This window comes from Pleurodeles waltl, chromosome 8 (assembly GCF_031143425.1).
Source record: "Pleurodeles waltl isolate 20211129_DDA chromosome 8, aPleWal1.hap1.20221129, whole genome shotgun sequence".
Lineage (NCBI taxonomy): Eukaryota > Metazoa > Chordata > Amphibia > Caudata > Salamandridae > Pleurodeles > Pleurodeles waltl.
Window position 1 is genome coordinate 1449187818 of NC_090447.1, and position 18064 is coordinate 1449205881.

At 43.4% G+C, this 18064-nt stretch overlaps 1 protein-coding gene across 1 annotated transcript in view; it reads left to right on the forward strand.

Annotated features, from left to right (window-relative positions):
* Window positions 1–1000: 1000 nt before the first annotated feature.
* LOC138249254 (trefoil factor 2-like) overlaps window positions 1001–18064 on the forward strand; it is a 107196-nt gene continuing 90132 nt past the window's right edge. The window contains exon 1 of the mRNA XM_069203225.1: window positions 1001–1114. Coding sequence (XP_069059326.1) covers window positions 1033–1114 — 82 coding nt within the window. The 5' untranslated portion in view covers window positions 1001–1032. The remainder of the gene's footprint in view (window positions 1115–18064) is intronic.

Sequence of the window (18064 nt, forward strand, 5' to 3'; positions counted from 1 at the left end):
GACGCAAATTTGGTGCAAACAGAGTGTAAATATGCCCCTTAGTTTACTTATAAGGCCCCAGTAAAGTGACTATATATGTCCAGGGCCTGTAAATTAAATACTACTAGTGGGTCTGCAGCACTGATTGTGCCACTTGTTTAAGTTGCCTTTAAAACATGTACCAGACCTACCATTGCAACCTGAATGCAGTGCCACACTGCCATGTCAACTTGCCATTTAAAACCCCATTTAAAACCCCTTGCCAAGCCTTAAACACCCCGTTAATTACATATAGGTCACCCTTAAGGTAGGCCCTAGGTAGCCTATATTGCAGGGTGTTGTGTCATTAAAAGGTAGGACATGTACCTTAAAGTTTTACATGTCTTGGTAGTGAAAAACTTCCAAATTTGTTTTTCACTGTTGTGAGACCGCCCCCTCCCATTGGATAATGCGGGGGATTCCTTATTACATTTGATACGGTGTGACTCCAATTGAGAGGAGGTAGATCTGTTATGTTTAGTATTTATAGAATTGTAACGATAAAACCTCTTTAATGGTAAAGTCTGAATTATTGTTAAAATGTTGAAAATGCTGCTTTTTAAAAGGTTGCCATTTTGCTGCTCTTAGCCCTATGTGCCTGCAGCATGTTTCCAACGTACATCTGGGGTGTGTGACAGTTGGGCTTGGTGCATGCCGTCTAGACAGCCATACACAGAGGAAGCTTAGGTGTGACTAGATAGAAATATAGATAGATAGATAGATAGATAGATAGATAGATAGATAGATAGATAGATAGATAGATAGATAGATAGATAGATAGATAGATAGATAGATAAAGTGGAAAAATTCACAGCTGAGTAACTGAGGTAAAAACGAATGAACCACTGGCTCACCCAAAAGGAGCTGGAGAATAGCCAGCATCATCATGTGGTTTGGCTGAAGTGTTTATTCTTGCAATCATGATGGTCTGTGACATAAATACAATCAAACATTGCTGGGTATATAAAATCCACCTTTTCAAACTCTCAGACAGACAGGGAAAGTAAAACAGCCATGATGTGCAGCCTGCTCCCCTGCATCGCACTTATTTTTGTGGCCACGGTCTTTGCGGCAGGACCACAGTCTTCAATACCAGGTAATGTATTGTATTGCATTTAACTATTCTAGTAGAAATCCACAATGACTTCAAATTAAACTAATTAGTGAAATTGTGAAAATTAATTTTTCTCTTTTCTCAGTCCTGGTTTAGTGAACTATAGGTTCCACCAGCCATTAAGTTATATTACAGGAGTTTAGAGGAAGCTAAGATTTCAAATGAATTGATAGGATTTGTTTGCAATGCTCTGAGCTCTTATTCTAAGAATTTAAATATGTTATTAGTAAGTAATAAGCATGGCAGATGGGTGCTTATCCTTCCTGTTTGAATTTTATATTTCTAGTAAAAATTATGCTGCTGTGTTTAAAGACATTGTTAAGCATAGGCAAAACACACACAGGCATATCCATCTGTAGGCAAATGGCATGAATAAAAGGCGAAAGTTGTTTTGCAATTGTCAAAAGGCCAATTTATGATCATTTATCAAATTAATCACATGCAATATTTTGTAGGTTAAATCATGGGCACCACTTCACTAATTCATGCACTCTGTCCCCCCCACTCACTCATGTGTACTCACTTCCTACAGGTACCTCCTGAACTATCTCAATTAGGCTCCCCCCTGTACCCATTCACACAGGTATGCCCTTCGCACACAGGCAGAAGATTCATTTTGCACACACACATACACACACACACACACACTCACATACAGATATAGGCGGTTATTACAACTTTGGAGGAGGTGTTAATCTGTCCCAAAAGTGACGGTAAAGTGACAGATATACCACCAGCCGTATTACGAGTCCATTATATCCTATGGAACTCGTGATACAGCTGGTGGTATATCCGTCACATTTGGGACGGATTAACACCTCCTCCAAAGTTGTAATAACCCCCATAGTGTCACATACAGAAACATCACTCTCCTGAACTCTCACCCTACAGGAGCACCTTACACACATCAGCAGCACACACACCCTTCAGTCTAAAACCACAATACCTTGCACACATTCTAGACAGCCCCTGCACCCACACACACACACTCTCTGCATTCACATTCTACAGGTACTTTCTGTGCTCACCGCTTACAGGTACACCCTGCACTCACCCTCTAAATGCACTGCTGTACTCTCCTTCCTAAAGGTACCTCCTTACTTTCCACAGACACCTGGCTGCACTCAGTCCCTACACATACATATACATAAGACTCACTGTGCTCAGACAGAGGCACTTATCTATTCCTACACACCACCCTACTTTATAAAGCAATACTACTTTTTTCAAGAGTGGGTGAATCAGCTAAAAATCAACTGATAGGAAACAAATTGTATTTTCCTCTAACTAAACCATCCAACATTGGTACCCATCATAGGCTCACAAGCAACCCTTTCTCCTTCCCATTGAAACATTGACATTCTTGAGGGTGGCACTTATGAACTACCCATTAATTGGTTGAAACCAAGCAACCAAATAATGAAGTGAATGGGTCTTTTTATGCATATGTTTATATATTACTGATGTGTCCATGTACCATGCATTCTTAATCTAGCTACGGAGATATTTTAAAGTTAGATGATTCTATGAAATAAAAACAAAGCTCAGCTGTAGTAGGCTGGCCTTGTTTGTAATGGGTACCTATGGTACTTGCACATGAAACTAGGTCCAGTTATCCCTTATCAGTGAAATGTAGGCAGTGTCTAGAAGTCAGGCTCTCTAGCGGTAGCCGTGGATGAGCAGCCAAGGCTTATCTAGGAGACATGCAAAGCTGATGCAATACCACTGTAGTCACACAGTACTCACACATGAAACAAAATATGCAGTGTTACAAAAATAAAGGTACTTTATTTAGGTGACTCAAATATCAAAAATATCATAGTGACTATGCTCCCTTAGGAGGTAAGTAACACAAAAATGATATAGACTAGTATGCAGAAATATGCAGGAAAACAGTTAGAAAACAGTGCAATTACTGAAAATCACAATAGTTAGAAATGGGCCTAAGGGGAGCACAAACCATATACTAAGAAAGTGGAATGTGAATGTCGGTCTCCAACCTAGGCAGGTGTAGTGTGTAGGGGGGAGCTGGGAGTATTAGAAACCCCCAAAGGTAAGTACTAGAACCCACCGAGAGCCCAGGAAAGCAGGAGTAAAACACAGTAACTTTCCTAGAACACACAGAAACACAAGGAAGAAGATTATGCAAGAACCAGAAGAGACTACAAGACACCAACACTGGATTTCTGGACCTGAGGACCTGTGGAAGAAGGGGACCAAGTCCAAGAAGCACAGAAGAGTCCATGGAGAACAGGAGCCCCTGCTATCATGGATGAAGGTGCAAAAGAAGGACCACCGGTGCAGAAGAACAGTTGGGATTGCACCCATGAAGATGGAGTCGGGCTCCTGATGATGTCCCACGCCAGATGGAAGATTGCAGTCTGTTTTGCGTCACTGGAGTCCACCAACAAGTCTTGGCACACGCAAAGTTCAACGTTAGCATAAAATGGAGCTGCCTGGTACCAGGAAGGACCAGGTGGACTATACCCAGGAGGGGGAGTTGAAGGGGGGTCTCAGCAACTCAGAGAGCCCACAGAAGACCAGGCATTGTCCACAAGAGTCCCACAGCACGAGGACAAACAAGGTGCAAAAGGGACCCACGCAGCACAACGACAAAGGATCCCAAGCCACCGGAGAACCACTCAGGAAGCTGTGCGTCACAGGATAGCGTGCTGGGGTACGGAGCTGCATGTTGCATGAAGAACTTCATGGAAAGATGCCAACAAGCCTTGGCAACTGCAAAACACACAGTGCACGGGGTACTGTCTTGCGTTGGGAGGCAAGCTCTTACCTCCACCAAAGTTGGACAGTAGGACCTCAGGACCATCAGGACCACTTCAGTCCACCACCCATGATGCAGGATCCATGCAGCTCAGCAGGAGAGGGGATCCATGCAGCCGGTTGTCGCTGCAGTAGTGCCTGCAGAAGTAGGAGAGTGACTCCTTCACCCCAAGGGAGATTCCTTTGCTCTTCTGGTGCAGGCTGAAGACGGGCTGTCCTCGGAGGATGCACAATCGGAAAATAGTTGCAGTTGCTGGCATGAGCTAAAGATACAATGTTGCAGAAGGCGTCTTGCTTCTTTGTTGCAGTTTGAAAGGGAGATTGGTCACCTAACCAGGTAAGCACCTATCAGGGGAGGGCTCTGACATCACCAGCTGACACTGGCCACTCAGATGCTCCCAGAGTTCCCTGCCAACCTTGAATCCAAGATGGCAAAACCCAGAGGCCCTATGAGGAGCTCTGAGCACCACCCCTCCTGGAGTGGTGATGGACAGGGGGTGGTCACTCCCCTTTCCTTTGTCTGGTTTCGCATCAGGGCAGGGACTGGAGGTCCCTGATCAGGTGTAGACTGGTTTATGCACAGAGGGCATCAAATGTGCTCTTCAAAGCATTTCCAGTGGCCTGGGGAGGCTACCCCTCCCAAGCCTGTAACACCTATTTCCAAAGGGAGCAGTTGTAACATCTCTCTCCCAAAGGAAATGCTTTGTTCTGCCTTCCTTGGCTCAAGCGGCTTAAGCAACAGGAGGGCAGAAACCTGTCTGAGAAGTGGCAGCAGCTAGGGCTGCCTGGAAAACCTCAGAAGGCTGAAATGGCAGTACTGAGGGTCTTCTAAGGAGCCCCCAGAGTGCAAGGAATCATACAACCAATGCTTGCAAAAGCATGGGGGTATGATTCCTACATGTTTGATACCAAACATGCCCATGTTCAGATTTACCATTATGTAGCTACTCACATAGCCACATAGCAAATCATACATGCACTGACACACCTGCTAACGTACTCACACACCCACAAAACTATCACACCCAGTCACAGACATACACAGCCACTCACACACCCACACAACCACTCACTGTCATTCACACACCCATACAGTCACTCACACACCCGCTCACAGACCCACAAAACCCCTTGCACGCCAACTCACAGACTCACACAGCCACTCATACATCCACTCCCACTAAACCACTACCATACTCAGTCACAGACCTACACAGCCACTCACACATCCCTTCACACACTGACTCACCCACTTACACACCAACACAACCACTCATACACCCACTCACACACCCATACAGCCAGTCACACACCCGCTTACAGACCCACAAAACCACTTGCACACCCACTCAACCCATTCTTTTCTGTGCCAGCTCCAAGACCTTCAGTCACCATAGTGCAAGAATGGCTGGTAGGCAGCTGAACCTACCACCAGCACTAGGGAAAACACAGGGGTGTGCTGTATTTTTGTAAATACGGCGCATCCCTGCATTTATGAATTGACGCAGCACGGCTCTACCAACTTCCTTGTAGATATGCCCCATAACTTATGCCCTAAAGTAACAATAACTCATGCCTTCACCATATACTGCTAATTGTCTCACATATTACATTGGTCATGACATCTTCTATGACATCATTGATAATATTACTACAACATTTACAATACCATTATTCATGAGAAAACTGTCCATGGCGGGGTTTTCTTGTTATATTTAAAAATTTTAATGGTATTTTATTAAGTGTATTAAAGCATACTTTGCTGCATGATTTAATCAGTGATGTCATTTGAGATGCCATCAGTGATGCCACTGACCATCTCATAAGTGATGTAATATGTGAGGTCATAAGCAGTAAATTGCAGGGGCCAAAGTTATAGTTAGCTCATGTAACTACAACTGCTGAATTCTATGTTTGTTGTGTGTAAAATAAAAGTCTATCTGTAATGTACCTGTAAACTGTTGTTTGAGTGAAATTCTAAGGTTTGTGTTTTAATTCTATTTCCTAACTATAATGTCCCTTTAACTGTCGTGTTTTTTTCAGTGAATTTCTATTGTTTTTTAATGGTATTTCCTAACTATCACATCCCTGTAACCTTTGTGTTTTAAGTGAATTTCTACGGTTTGTCATGGTATTTCCTTTTTAAAATATCTCTGTAACTGTAACTTAGCATTAGCAAAACGGTTCAACCAGAGGGGTTTGACAATTGATATTCAACATCTCCCTCATTTTCAATTTTTGGTTTCTTAACAACATCCTTATTCACTTTCATTTCCTTCCTTGCAACAGCATCACCACACTGTTTTGAAAGTTTCTGCTGTGGACAGATGGAACATTTCTCATAAACTGGATATTGTCCTAAATGAGGAGCATGGAGACTTCTTAATCAGTTGTATGGTTTAACACAACTTGAGTCTGCTTTTACTCTGCTGTCATCAAATGCAACTAGATACAAATTAGACAATGTCCTCACTCGAGACAAAGCTACATATGACATACCTTCCTTAAAGACTGTGATACCACTATTAATAAAGGCTGCATCTAAGCCTAAAGCTTGTGATTTATGAATACTAAAGGTATATGCTAGAAAAACTAAAAACTGTTTCTGTTGAACATATACATTTTTCACAAACTGAATACATATAGTACCTTGCCCAATTTGCATTGTGTTGTCACTCTGATCAAATTTAATCCCAAGGTATTCTAGCCCATTCCTATTAGGAAAATTAATACAATCGACAACTTTACTCATAGCACCATTAACCAAATCTTCCTCAATGTTTAAGTTTTGCCACAAAATAACCCTGTAGTTTTTGCATAGACTTAAACATTTCTCCAATACTTCAGTTAATGAAACAGATTTTCCTAATGAATCCATTTAGGCTTGTAACTTCTCATTTAGCATCACATTGACACCCTGGTGTTCCATTTTATATACTGCCTTCAGTGGCAAAATGTATTCTTTTTCCGATTCCAGCAAATCATTGTTGAAACATGCATACTCCTTCAATGTAGGCATTAGGCATGTGCACCATTTAGTATAATATTGAACATTAGCTCTGTTGCTGTCTTCGTTGTTGGATAAAGGTTTTTAAGAAGACAGCTTTTTAGAACACACCTTCTTTCTTTTGAACGAACACCTATGCTAATATCTTTCAAAACATAGTTATACTCAATATAAAATGTTTGTTGCATAATCCTGATTAATTCTTTCCATTGGAAATGTAACCAAATATTCACATGTCCAATGCTTTTCAAAGAATTCCTAGCTTCATCATGCAACAGTGTTTCAAACACAGATGAACCCTTCACAGGAGTAAGTTCCAGTAGATCACAAAAACAATCAAATGATTTCCTCCAAATAGGACATCAGAATCTGTTCTCAGAACCTCTTGCATTCACAAATGCACGAAAGCAAGCATTAGGTTTCAGATCATGCTCACAGTTACAATGATTAAAAGTTTAAACTTTTTTAACATTCTTCACACTTCATGACAAGCTTCATCACATAGCTTTTTGTATTCCAGTTTGTTTTCATGCTCCACAGGATAAGTTGCACTCTGTAGTGCAATTGTAGAAAAGCTGTGGAAACTTGTATTAATTAACTTTTACCAGTGCCAGCTTTACTACTGACATCCAATTCAGGTATTATCCAGCAATATCAGGTCATCAGCATATTACATTACAGGGCAGTTTTGGTAACCTAATTTGGGTGGAAAGGTTTGACCCTGCAGCAGCTCTACACGCATGTAGGCTGTGTAAATGTTAAAAAAAGTTGGGGCAATAACACAGCCCTTCTTGAGCTACTTATTGGTATATATTTTCCTGGTAGCGTAGCTATGTGAGATCCTGATACGCATCCATGTATCCGTAAAGTTGCTTTGGAATCCCCTACATAGAAAATTTTGCACTTGGGATATTGCGGTCAATTCCATCAAATGTGGCACTATAATCTTTGAAACAGACATATGGAGGGGGCATGTTCACTTCAGCTGGATTTTTCTTCAGATATGATAGAGAAAGCACATTATCAGTGGTTGATTAGTTTGGCCTGAATCCAGTTTGGTAGTACAGGATGATATTACTATCATTAATTCGTGCCTCAAGTTCATACAATAATACCTTTGCAAATGCCTTTCTATCGATATTAAGCATGGCAACTCACCTGCAGTTGTCAGGCGAAGTGCAATCGCCCTTTTTGTGAATGGGAAAAAAGATAGACCCTTTTCACGATTCTGGAATACTTGATGACAAGATGCATTAGTTAATTAAACTATACATATGTGGTGCCCAGAAGTCCCAATCATCCTTAAAAATGTTCCCTGGCAGACCATTAGGACCGGGTGCTCCATCTACCCTAATGCTCTTAGGGATTCTTGATGTCTCTTTTCCCGTGATGTATGTTGGATTTGCTTTCAGTTCAACCAAAACGTTTGTGAAAAATCTATTAGTGGTCGTGTTCTGTATCTCTGCATCAAAGTATAAAGATATTTCATGAGCGCACCACTTGTCTGCTGAAACTGTGTTGTCCTTGACTAATGATTTACTTGCTAAGTTGTTGATTTAATCGCAGAACTCTCTTGACTTACTTGGTGCCAGCAGAGTGTGAAAATGGAGCCATTCCTTCTCTATTTTTTTTTTTTTTTTCTGCCAACCAGTTTCTTATTAGATTTTCTGGTGCTTTTTGCTTTCTCTTCTGTGTAGCGGTTCTTCCAGATCCAATAGTGGATCACAGGAAGGTAACATATTTGTTTACTCTCTTGGAAGGCTTAATTTCTAGAAAATATGGAGCACTGGTTACGCTTACTCTTAGTTGGTTGCTTCCTGTGCTTGTTTATTATTAAGGCCTTGTGGAACAATGTTATTATCATCCTCCATTGTTTTTGGTACATTGTGGCATTGTGTGCTGAAGTTGAAAGAGTAGCAGCTGCTTTCCAGGCTGCATACCGACCCTTGGCTACTTGACCCCATTTGATTCTTCTGATAATAGGGCCAATATTGGATGGAAGTGGCTGCTCTATCAATTACTCCTTCATGAGTGTTGTTGCCCTTGCATTCACCACTAACGATAGTGGATAGTTGTAACTTTCTGATCTCTGCTGTACTTAAGATGCCTCACACCTGTTTTGCAGGTTTGTGCTTAGGAATATAGAATCTAAAGTCGAAATAGTCCTAAAAGTTAGGGGTTGTGTACCATTATGATTGGCCAAACTTAAACAAAAGTCATGGAAGTGAGCCCTGAGCAGGTCACGTGGGGTACCCATTTTTGTGGACCTGGAAGGCCTAAGTCGTGTATGTTGAAGTCTCCCTCAATGGTGAAAGCATGAGCGGGATATTCGATATTCATACATACCAGATCTCATTATGTTGACCATTTGTTTAACCATTGCAAATTGGATTGTACTGCAGGGGTTAATGCACACATGTAATTCAAAAATGGAAGTTGGGGTGTTAGTTATTACCAAATCTTTAAGCTCCAGCACCTGCAAAACATTGCAGGGAAGACTAAGAGCCATTACTTTCACTTGTAGATCCAGTTTTACATAAGTCCAAAGGTCACCCATAAGCCTTCCAAACAGGTTTTTCTTTTAGGCTGATGTGTGAATTGCATGAAAACCTTGAATAGCAATAGGCTCCCTCAACCATGTTTCTTGTTATAAGAGGATGTCCTTTGATTGCAAAAATTCCACAGAGTTTGTGTTAGATACTGTAGAATTTAGCCCTGCCACATTCCAGCTTATGACCTTGATTGTGTCTTTATGAGATGACTTATTTCCCCCCTTACAGCACGGTATGGGGCTACCCCTTGGCTGTGAGCACCGTTGAAACCCATGACCAATCGGATTAGTCAATGCTTCTTCCAGCTGTCTGGCACATTAGCCTTTCGGAGTATGATTATCTCCAGTGTCACGTACCATTTTGATCATGATCCTTTTTTCCCAATTAGAGGGCCTTATTTGTTTTGTCCCTCTCAGGATACTGTAAACTGCCTTATCCTGTGTCAATATTCTAAGGTTGTCGGGTTTCTTCTACTGATTTATTTGACAGACTTGTTGTCTATCTGTCAGGTTTGCGGGTACTTATCCAGGGCCAGCATGCTCACACTAATTCCCCATTCAGTAATGCCATGATTTTTATAGTGTCACCAGAAATGTAACATTCTGGTAGGGTTGAATCCTTTTAATTTGTCAGTGTCATGTTCTTGAGCTGCCCAGACAAAAGATGTGCCATTGCAAGACGTCTGAGTGTTGGAATGTTGCTCAAAAGATAAAGAATGTTGGACCTATTTAGTGTGTCTCAAGACCCTCTTGTTCCATACTGTGGGTTGAAGATCAGGACGGTGTTAGATGGTGCCAGCGGTTGTGAGAAGTTGTCCCTATAAATTTTTGTTCAGTGGAGTAGCTGACTTCCTTCATTTAGGTATTCTGCTACTTGGTCCTTTCTAACTACCTCCTTCATGGATTGTGCATCAATAGAAATTAGACAATGCACCTCCTCAGTGCATGCTTGTTCCACTATCTCCTATGGTATAACACTACATGGAACCTGGTGAAGTCCTACATGCCTGAAAGATATATTATGCTTAAATGTGGTGTCAGAAGTCTTGGAATTTGAATTTTGTTCAGACCTATTGCAAGTGGAGTCCACCACCTGAGCGTAGGTGTGCCTTGGGAGGTGCAAAGTCTTATGTTGCGTGAGCCGGACTTCAGTATCCATTTTCACTTGCACATCTGCTTGTTGATTAGATTGTTCAATTATCTTTAGTGCAGAGATCATCAGAATGAAAATTGGATACTTTGCTGGGCCCTCTTTGCTGGAGTCAGTGCCATTTTCCTGCCCATCACTGCATTCAATTGCTATGCAACACACTTTCTGGGTGGTGTGGGTGGTATGGGATATATTAGAGGGGCGACTCAGTCTTCTGCTATGTTTCATAGGCTTTTCTTAACTTTTTCTTTTGATGGCATGACAGTGAGCCATTGCTCTCCAAGCATTCAAAGGCTCCCCCACCTTCCAGGTTACCTTGCTGAGGAACGTTGTACGTTTTCGTGACTTGGCCTACATTCCCTTTTCTCTGATTAGCATAATTACCAGGTTTATCATTTTCCATATTAGGTGCTGATAAGTTCATCTGTGGATTATGCTCAGTGACATTCGATCTTTGAGCGCTGATGGATTGAGCCCTACATTGAGCACAGCTGTCTATGTTGCCTTCATCACAAAGTTCTACATTCCCTGGTCCCTCCTGTAGGTTCTGAATGGCAGATTCATCATTATTGGGGTCATCCAAGTGCCTGGTTTTACAATGATTTAATAATGGCGACAATAGCTCTGGTAGCATTGTAAGTTTGTCAGTGATTGCGCTATTTGCTGTGAGGTAATTTCCTTTTTGGGAGAACCATTGGTCACTCTTCGTACTCAAGCTGTCCATCTTCCCATCCAGGGATAAGACACTCTGCACCAGCATATGTATTGAAACCACCCGGACCTCTAGCTTATTCAACTGCTAGGAAAGGGCCTTGACCACCGCCAGTAAGGAGGAGTTGATGGTGGTAATGATTTGATCAGCAGTGCTATCACTGAGTGCTTTAGAGTCTAAAGAACAGTCGTCTGTTCATTTAGAGTCTCCGCTTTTCCACCTCCGTGCCTATTTCCTGTTCCCCAGAAATGGTTAAAGATTGAGTCAGTGAGCATTGCATCTCAAGGGGGCAACCCAAAGCCCATTTTGATCTTCTCAAGCTTGCCAATGTCGTCAAGCTCATCCGATCAATCCCCTTCTTAGGGGGGTCCTGCTCATGTTGATATACTATTGCCTCCATTTTGATCTTATGTCGTACTTCTGATGGTGCAAGTCTCAACGCTACTGGGTTTGGGCTGTGGCCAGAGTCCTGTCCGCTGCGCTTAACTTCTGGTGACAGTACTTTTATTAAGTTTGTTTTGAGAACTATTGCCACCCTCATCCAGTGTTGAACAGATCTCAAGGATTTCAGGCCCCTCTGCCTTGACAGCCTACATGTTCGTGTCTGTGAGGTCATCACTGAGTCTGCCACCTTCACCATCTCTTCAATTACAGACTCTTCTGAGCAGCACACAGTCTTAGTTGGGCCACTTCCGTGGGGAAGAAGGGGGCTAGGCACACACTCTGAGGAGGCTGACTACAACCCCATGCTCCACACTGCCTACTTAAAGTCTCCTTGGTGCTAATATAACAGGCAGAGGCAGCAGGTGAGGCAGATAGTGGCCTAGTGGTGCAAGCAGTTAAATCGATGATGCAGAAGCACTCTGCCAAAACTCTCTGCTGCCCCAACCCCCCCATGCAGCCCCCCTCACTGCCACACCACACCACCAATCTTTTCTACCTCCGGTTCAACAATGAGTGAGCAAATGAGGCATGCAGGTGCAGGCAAAGGCAAGCAGGCAGGTGGTCAAGTGGGGCCGATGGGCAGAATGAGGTGGGATGAGGCAAGGCGAGGCAACCATGACAAGCAGGGTAGACAGGGAACACAAAGCATGTGGAGCTTCCCATTGAAATTAGGGCCATCTCCATGGTTCATTCAGCGTCTCTTTTCTTATTGCGTCCCTAAGCGCTAAGGTCTTGAGTCTTGAGACTTCAAGGTTCTGGCCTCTCCTAACTCTCCAGCCTCAGTGGTGGAAACTCAGCTTGGCAGCTCCTGTGACTTGGCGGCATGTCGGCTTGCAGCACAGCCTGCAGCACCGCTGGCCCCTGCAAGCTCCACCCCTGTCAGCCCAGCTCCAACTGACCTCCTCCTGAGAAAAACCTGCCAAATGAGCAATGGGCTCTATATACCAAAACAACTTACGCTTCGGTAAAAAATGTATATATAGAAAGGATGGAGTCAATTTCACAGATGGATTCAACAGGATGTTCCTCAACAACATAAAAGGCTGTATTTTGTTATATGTGTAATTATCATCTACACATCATAAACACAAAAGATCTTTTCAGAGCAACCCTTCTCCCAAACACTGGTTCTTTATTTAATACAGTGGATGTCTGAGTGGGTATGAGCGGCTGTATGGGTGCATGAGAGAGTGTGTGAGTGGGTGTGTAAGTGACTCTGTAAGTCTGTGAATGCATGTGTAAGTGGTTTTGTTGGTCCGTGAGAGGTTGTGTGAGTGGTTGTATGTGGCTGTGTGGGTGATTGATTGGTTGTATTCGTATATGAGTGGGTGTGTGAGTGACTCTGTGGGTCTGTATGTGGGTGTGTGAGTAGTTTTGTGGGTCCGTCAGAGAGTGTTTGAGTGTGAGAGTGAATGTGAGTGGGTGTGTGAGTGCGTGAATAGACATGTGAGTTTGAGTGGTTGTGTGGGTCTGTGAGTGGATGTTTGAGTGGCTGTGTGGGTCCCTGGGTGTGTGAGTGGTTTTCTGGGTCTGTGAGTGGGTGTGTGAGTCTCTGAATGGGTGTGTGAGTGGGGGTATGAATTTGTGAATGGGTGTGCAAGTGGGTGTGTGAGTGGCTGTGTTAGTCTGTGAGTGGGTGTGTGAGTGGTTCTGTGGGTCTATAAGAGGGTATGTGAGTGCATGTGTGAGTGGCTATGTGGGTGTGTGAGTGGCTTTATGGATGGGTAATGGGTGTGTGAGTGTGTGAATTGTTGTGTGAGTAGGTGTGTGACTGTGTGAATGGTTTGTGACTAGGTATGTGAGTGTATGAATGTGTGTGTGTGATTAGCTGCATGAGTGTGTGAGTGTCAGTGTTTTTCTGGGTCTCTGAGTAGGTGTGTGAGTAGCAGTGTGGGTGTGTAAGTGGGCATGTGAGTGTATTGTGATTGGGTATGTGAGTGAATGTGTTACTGGCTGTTTGGGTCTCTGAGTGGTGTCAGTTGGTGTGGAAGAATTTGAGAGGCTGTGTAAGTGCCTCTGTGTGTCTGTGAGTGGATGTGTGAGAGGTTCTCTGGGTCTCTGAGTGGATGTATCAGGGACTGCACAGGTATGTAAATGGGTGTCTGAGTGACTAAATGTGTTGAGACGGGCTACTCAACTTAAAAGCAGGATGTCTGCAGGGGCGATGGTATGCCCCCGACCTCCTGGAACAGCTCTTGGCACTTCCTGGTGGACACAGAAACCCCGGCAGGTGTCCCAAAAGGAAAGGTGGAGTGGAAGAGAAAAAGACAAAACACTGTCACATTTTGCCGGTCCAGCCAGGCACCCTGTATCTTTGGGGGGCAGGTCATTGTTGACAGAGTGATAGTAGAGTTAGTGCACTCAACTTCCTTGAAACTGAATCTCTCTTTCTGATATGGGCACGAGAGCGATAGAAGTACACCGGGATGCTCCAGAACACTGTTGGCACAGTTATTAACACTGCATTATCAAAACCCCAAACTGAGTACCATAACAATAAGTACTGCAACACTAGAGCTGGCTTCCCAGAGAGTCACTGTTGCACACTACAATTAGAACTGTGGTTGCACTTATCATGCACAAGAAAGACAAACAAGGGCATAAATTATATCACATATAACTTTCCTTCATGCATAGGGTTAAACTAAAAGGAACAAAAACAATCCAAGAAATACAAATGTCCACTCTGGGTTCAAACAGTTAGGGTGGCACAGTTTGGTTTGGTTTCACTGTGTGTGTGAAAAACCCTTCAAAAAGCAAATTCCTCAAACCTGAAACACAGGCATGAATGACACAATTTAAATCCAAGAGTTATGCTATTAGAGAAAGAAAAGTCACGTAAATGCACTTTTAAAATTGCACTGTCACTTTTTGTAGTACATAAGCTCAAGCAGATTTCCTGAAGCACATTTAGGCAAGCAACTACAATAATAATGTAGAATGTTCAGAAATGCATTTGTCTCTTCAAGATAAGCACTCTGCCAAAATACGAGGTCTGAAGCATACCAGTTGTTCTAGGAGAGCGTGGCGCTCAAAGAACAAACTCCCTGGAGAATACTAGTCACTTAGCTGCAGTCTTTTCCAGAGTGCTGGAGGAATACCTGGTGTCAGCTGGTACAGGAACGAAGAAAAGAATTTCCTCAAAAGTCCTGAATATGAGGATGACAGCAGGGTGCTGAGATCAGGAAGCAAAACAAAGCCAAGCAGGGAGGCATGCTTCACTCTGCTATTTATAGCCAATCAGGAAAGCAGTTGAGTTTCCACATGTGGCTGAGTCACCACACCCAATTAGAAGCACATGTCTACACCTGCTCACATTAGCAAACAAGCATTGGTAAAACAAGCATTGCTAAAACCAATTGTGTAACACAGCACATTATGTTTACTTAGAAACATGAAGGTTAAACCACGAACAGAGATATGATTTAACCCTAATCCCTGGGGATGCTGACAGATAACGCATGAGGCACCTTGGGGATTCCTGACAATATGGATGTATGACAGGGGTGTGAGGGGCTGAATGGGCCTCTGAGTGGGTGTGTGAGTGGGTGTGTGGGTATGTAAGTGACATGTGATTGTGTGGTAAGTAAATGTATGAGTGGGTATGTGAGTGGATATATGGATGTGTGAGTGAGTGAGTGTGTGAGTGGTTGTGTGGGTGTGGGAGTGAGTGTGTGAGTAGGTCTTTGAGTGAGTATGTGAGTGGATATATGGATGTGTGACTGAGTGTGTGAGTGGTTTTGAGGGTGTGTGAGTGAGTGTGTGAATACGTCTTTGAGTGAGTGTGTGAAAGGGTGTATATTTTTTAATGGGCGTCTGGATCTGCAGATACATCATGGATTTACATGGGGGGTCACCCAGTGCAGCGGTGGATCCGCAGATCCTCGTTTGCCCTGAAAAAACATTTTAGACAATTTGTTGCCCATAAGGGATCCCTCAGAGACCCTTCTATCGTTCCCAATGGGTCATGGTAACATTTATCCTCCCCCGTCAACAGGACTGAGTACCATTATAGAAAATGGCAGCCGCAAATTCCCTTTCAGATTGCGGCCAGCCAATCAAGGCATTGAAGTTGGTGCATGTATCTACGGTGGATCTGTGTCTCTAGATATACATAAAATGTATTTCTTTAATACCTCCAAGCTACTGAGCAGATTTACACCAGATTACAAAAAGCGATATTTCTGACCAAAATCTAGGTTCCTGCCAAATATGGTGTAATTTTGGTCAGATGTTTGGGCTGTAGTCATGTCTAAAATGACTATGGGGAATTGCATGAGAAAATTGCGTTTTGAGACCTCCCCCCTTGTTTTCTCAGCCCCCGCTTGACAAATCTCCCCATAACTTTCCTGACAGGAACTGAATTGACTGCCACACTAATTTTGATCATTTGTTAAGATTCATCAAACAGCACCAAAGTTATTAGCAACACTAAAAATGATTTTCTGCGCCATGTATGTGTTCCTCTAAATACGTATAGCTATTTTAAGTGGCTATAACTCGCGTCCCTGCCATGCACAGTTTTATCTTCAATACTTTCACTGCTAATGTTTCATTTATATTTTTGATGAAATTATAGAAGTTGTCATGAGTGCTGTACTATCTGGGGTAATTAACAATGCATGGTAAGGGAGCGAGTTATCATTACCTTAGGGCGTGTGTTTTTGTTGCGTAAAAAAAATCCAACTGCTGAATTTCTAATATTTTGTGCGAGTAAATTCAGAACCTAGTTTTTTTCAATGAATTTCTATGTTTTTATAACGTAAAGTAATTTTATTTACTATACGCTAATACAACCACTGCCGGGGGTTGGCCTTTGGCCGTGTGTGGCGGGGTTTGATCACAGGGCCTGGCCTTTGGCCAAACCCCTATAACTACCCAACCCTGCAGCCAAACCCTTATTACCATCCAGCCCCTAGTCGCACACAGCCTTTAGCAGTGGCCAGACCCTGTGGCCAACCCCTATCAGCATCCAACCCTGTGTCATTTCTTGCCCCCTGTTTCTGCCTTTCCTCTCATTTCTTGCCCTCTGTTTCTGCCTCTCTATCCATTTTCTGCTAGTTTTTTGCTCTCTGTTTGTGCCTTCCTGCTTCTTTCTTCCCTGTTTGTGCTTTGGGGGCAAGACCCCTGCAGTCCCAGCTATCTCCCCACCTCCAGCAGGAGCTAGTACTGCTATTGCACACAGGGAGCTGCTAAATATGCAGCTCCCTCTCTGTGTGCAAGAGCAATCATTTCATCTCTTTCCCTGCCCGCATCTCTGTGGGCAGTGAAAGAGATGAAATCTCTGGTTCCAGCGGGCGGAAGCACTTTGACAGCCTTCACTTGCTAGAACCAGAGTGTTTGCACTCACTTGGCGGTAGCTATCAAAGCTCCTGCCATGTCTGAGCAAACAGCTATGTCCTATGGGTGTGCACCCGGGACATAGCAGGAGCCAGCCCTGGGGGCTGGCGGTTCCCAGAGCCATTACTGGCTCCAGGAGGGGGGGCCGCGTGGCCACCCTCCAGCATTTACAATTTGCCCTGGGGAGGTGGTGATAGCCAGGTGTCCACGACAGACCCCCTTCTTAGTTTGCTTAGAAGCCCCGGGGAGGCCCTGTGCACCCCCCTCCTTTATTTTTTACATACTCCCTGAAACCTGGCCCACACAGGGACTTTAGTATAAGCAAGCACAGGAGACCCTGCTTGTTTTTTTTTTGTTTTTTTTTTCACAAATTTGTTGCAAATTTAGGGCAAAATATTTTTTTTTAAGTGCTTTCTTGCCTGGCCGGGTCCCCATGGAACCCCAGCACTGAGCAAAGAGGTCAGGGTTTCCCTACCCTGTTGCCTTTTCTTTTTTTTAAATCTTTTTTTCAGGGACTCGGCTGAAGCCGAGGCCCTAGATGGCTGACACCACTTCCTGGTTGAAGTGTTGATAGTCAAACAAATCTCTGCAGCAGATTGGGAGTATTCACAAAGTCTTTGCTCCTCCAGATATCTATATTTAGTTTTTTTTTTTAGTAGCTCAAAAACTACTGAACAGATTTGAACACCAATCAACAAAAAAGCTTCTTTCCGGACCAATAGCTACCTTTCTGTCAAATTTGGTGTAATTCCGTCCAGTCGTTCGGGCTGTAGTTGTGTTCAAAATCTCCATGGGAATTACAAAGGGAAATCCCCCGACCCCTTTTTCTCAGCGCTGCCTAATGAATCACCCCGAAAATTCCAATGTACAACAAGATTTCTCGGGAACACTTTTTAAAAATAAATTCGTAAAGATTTGTCAAAGGGTGCCAAAGATGTAGGCAAGTC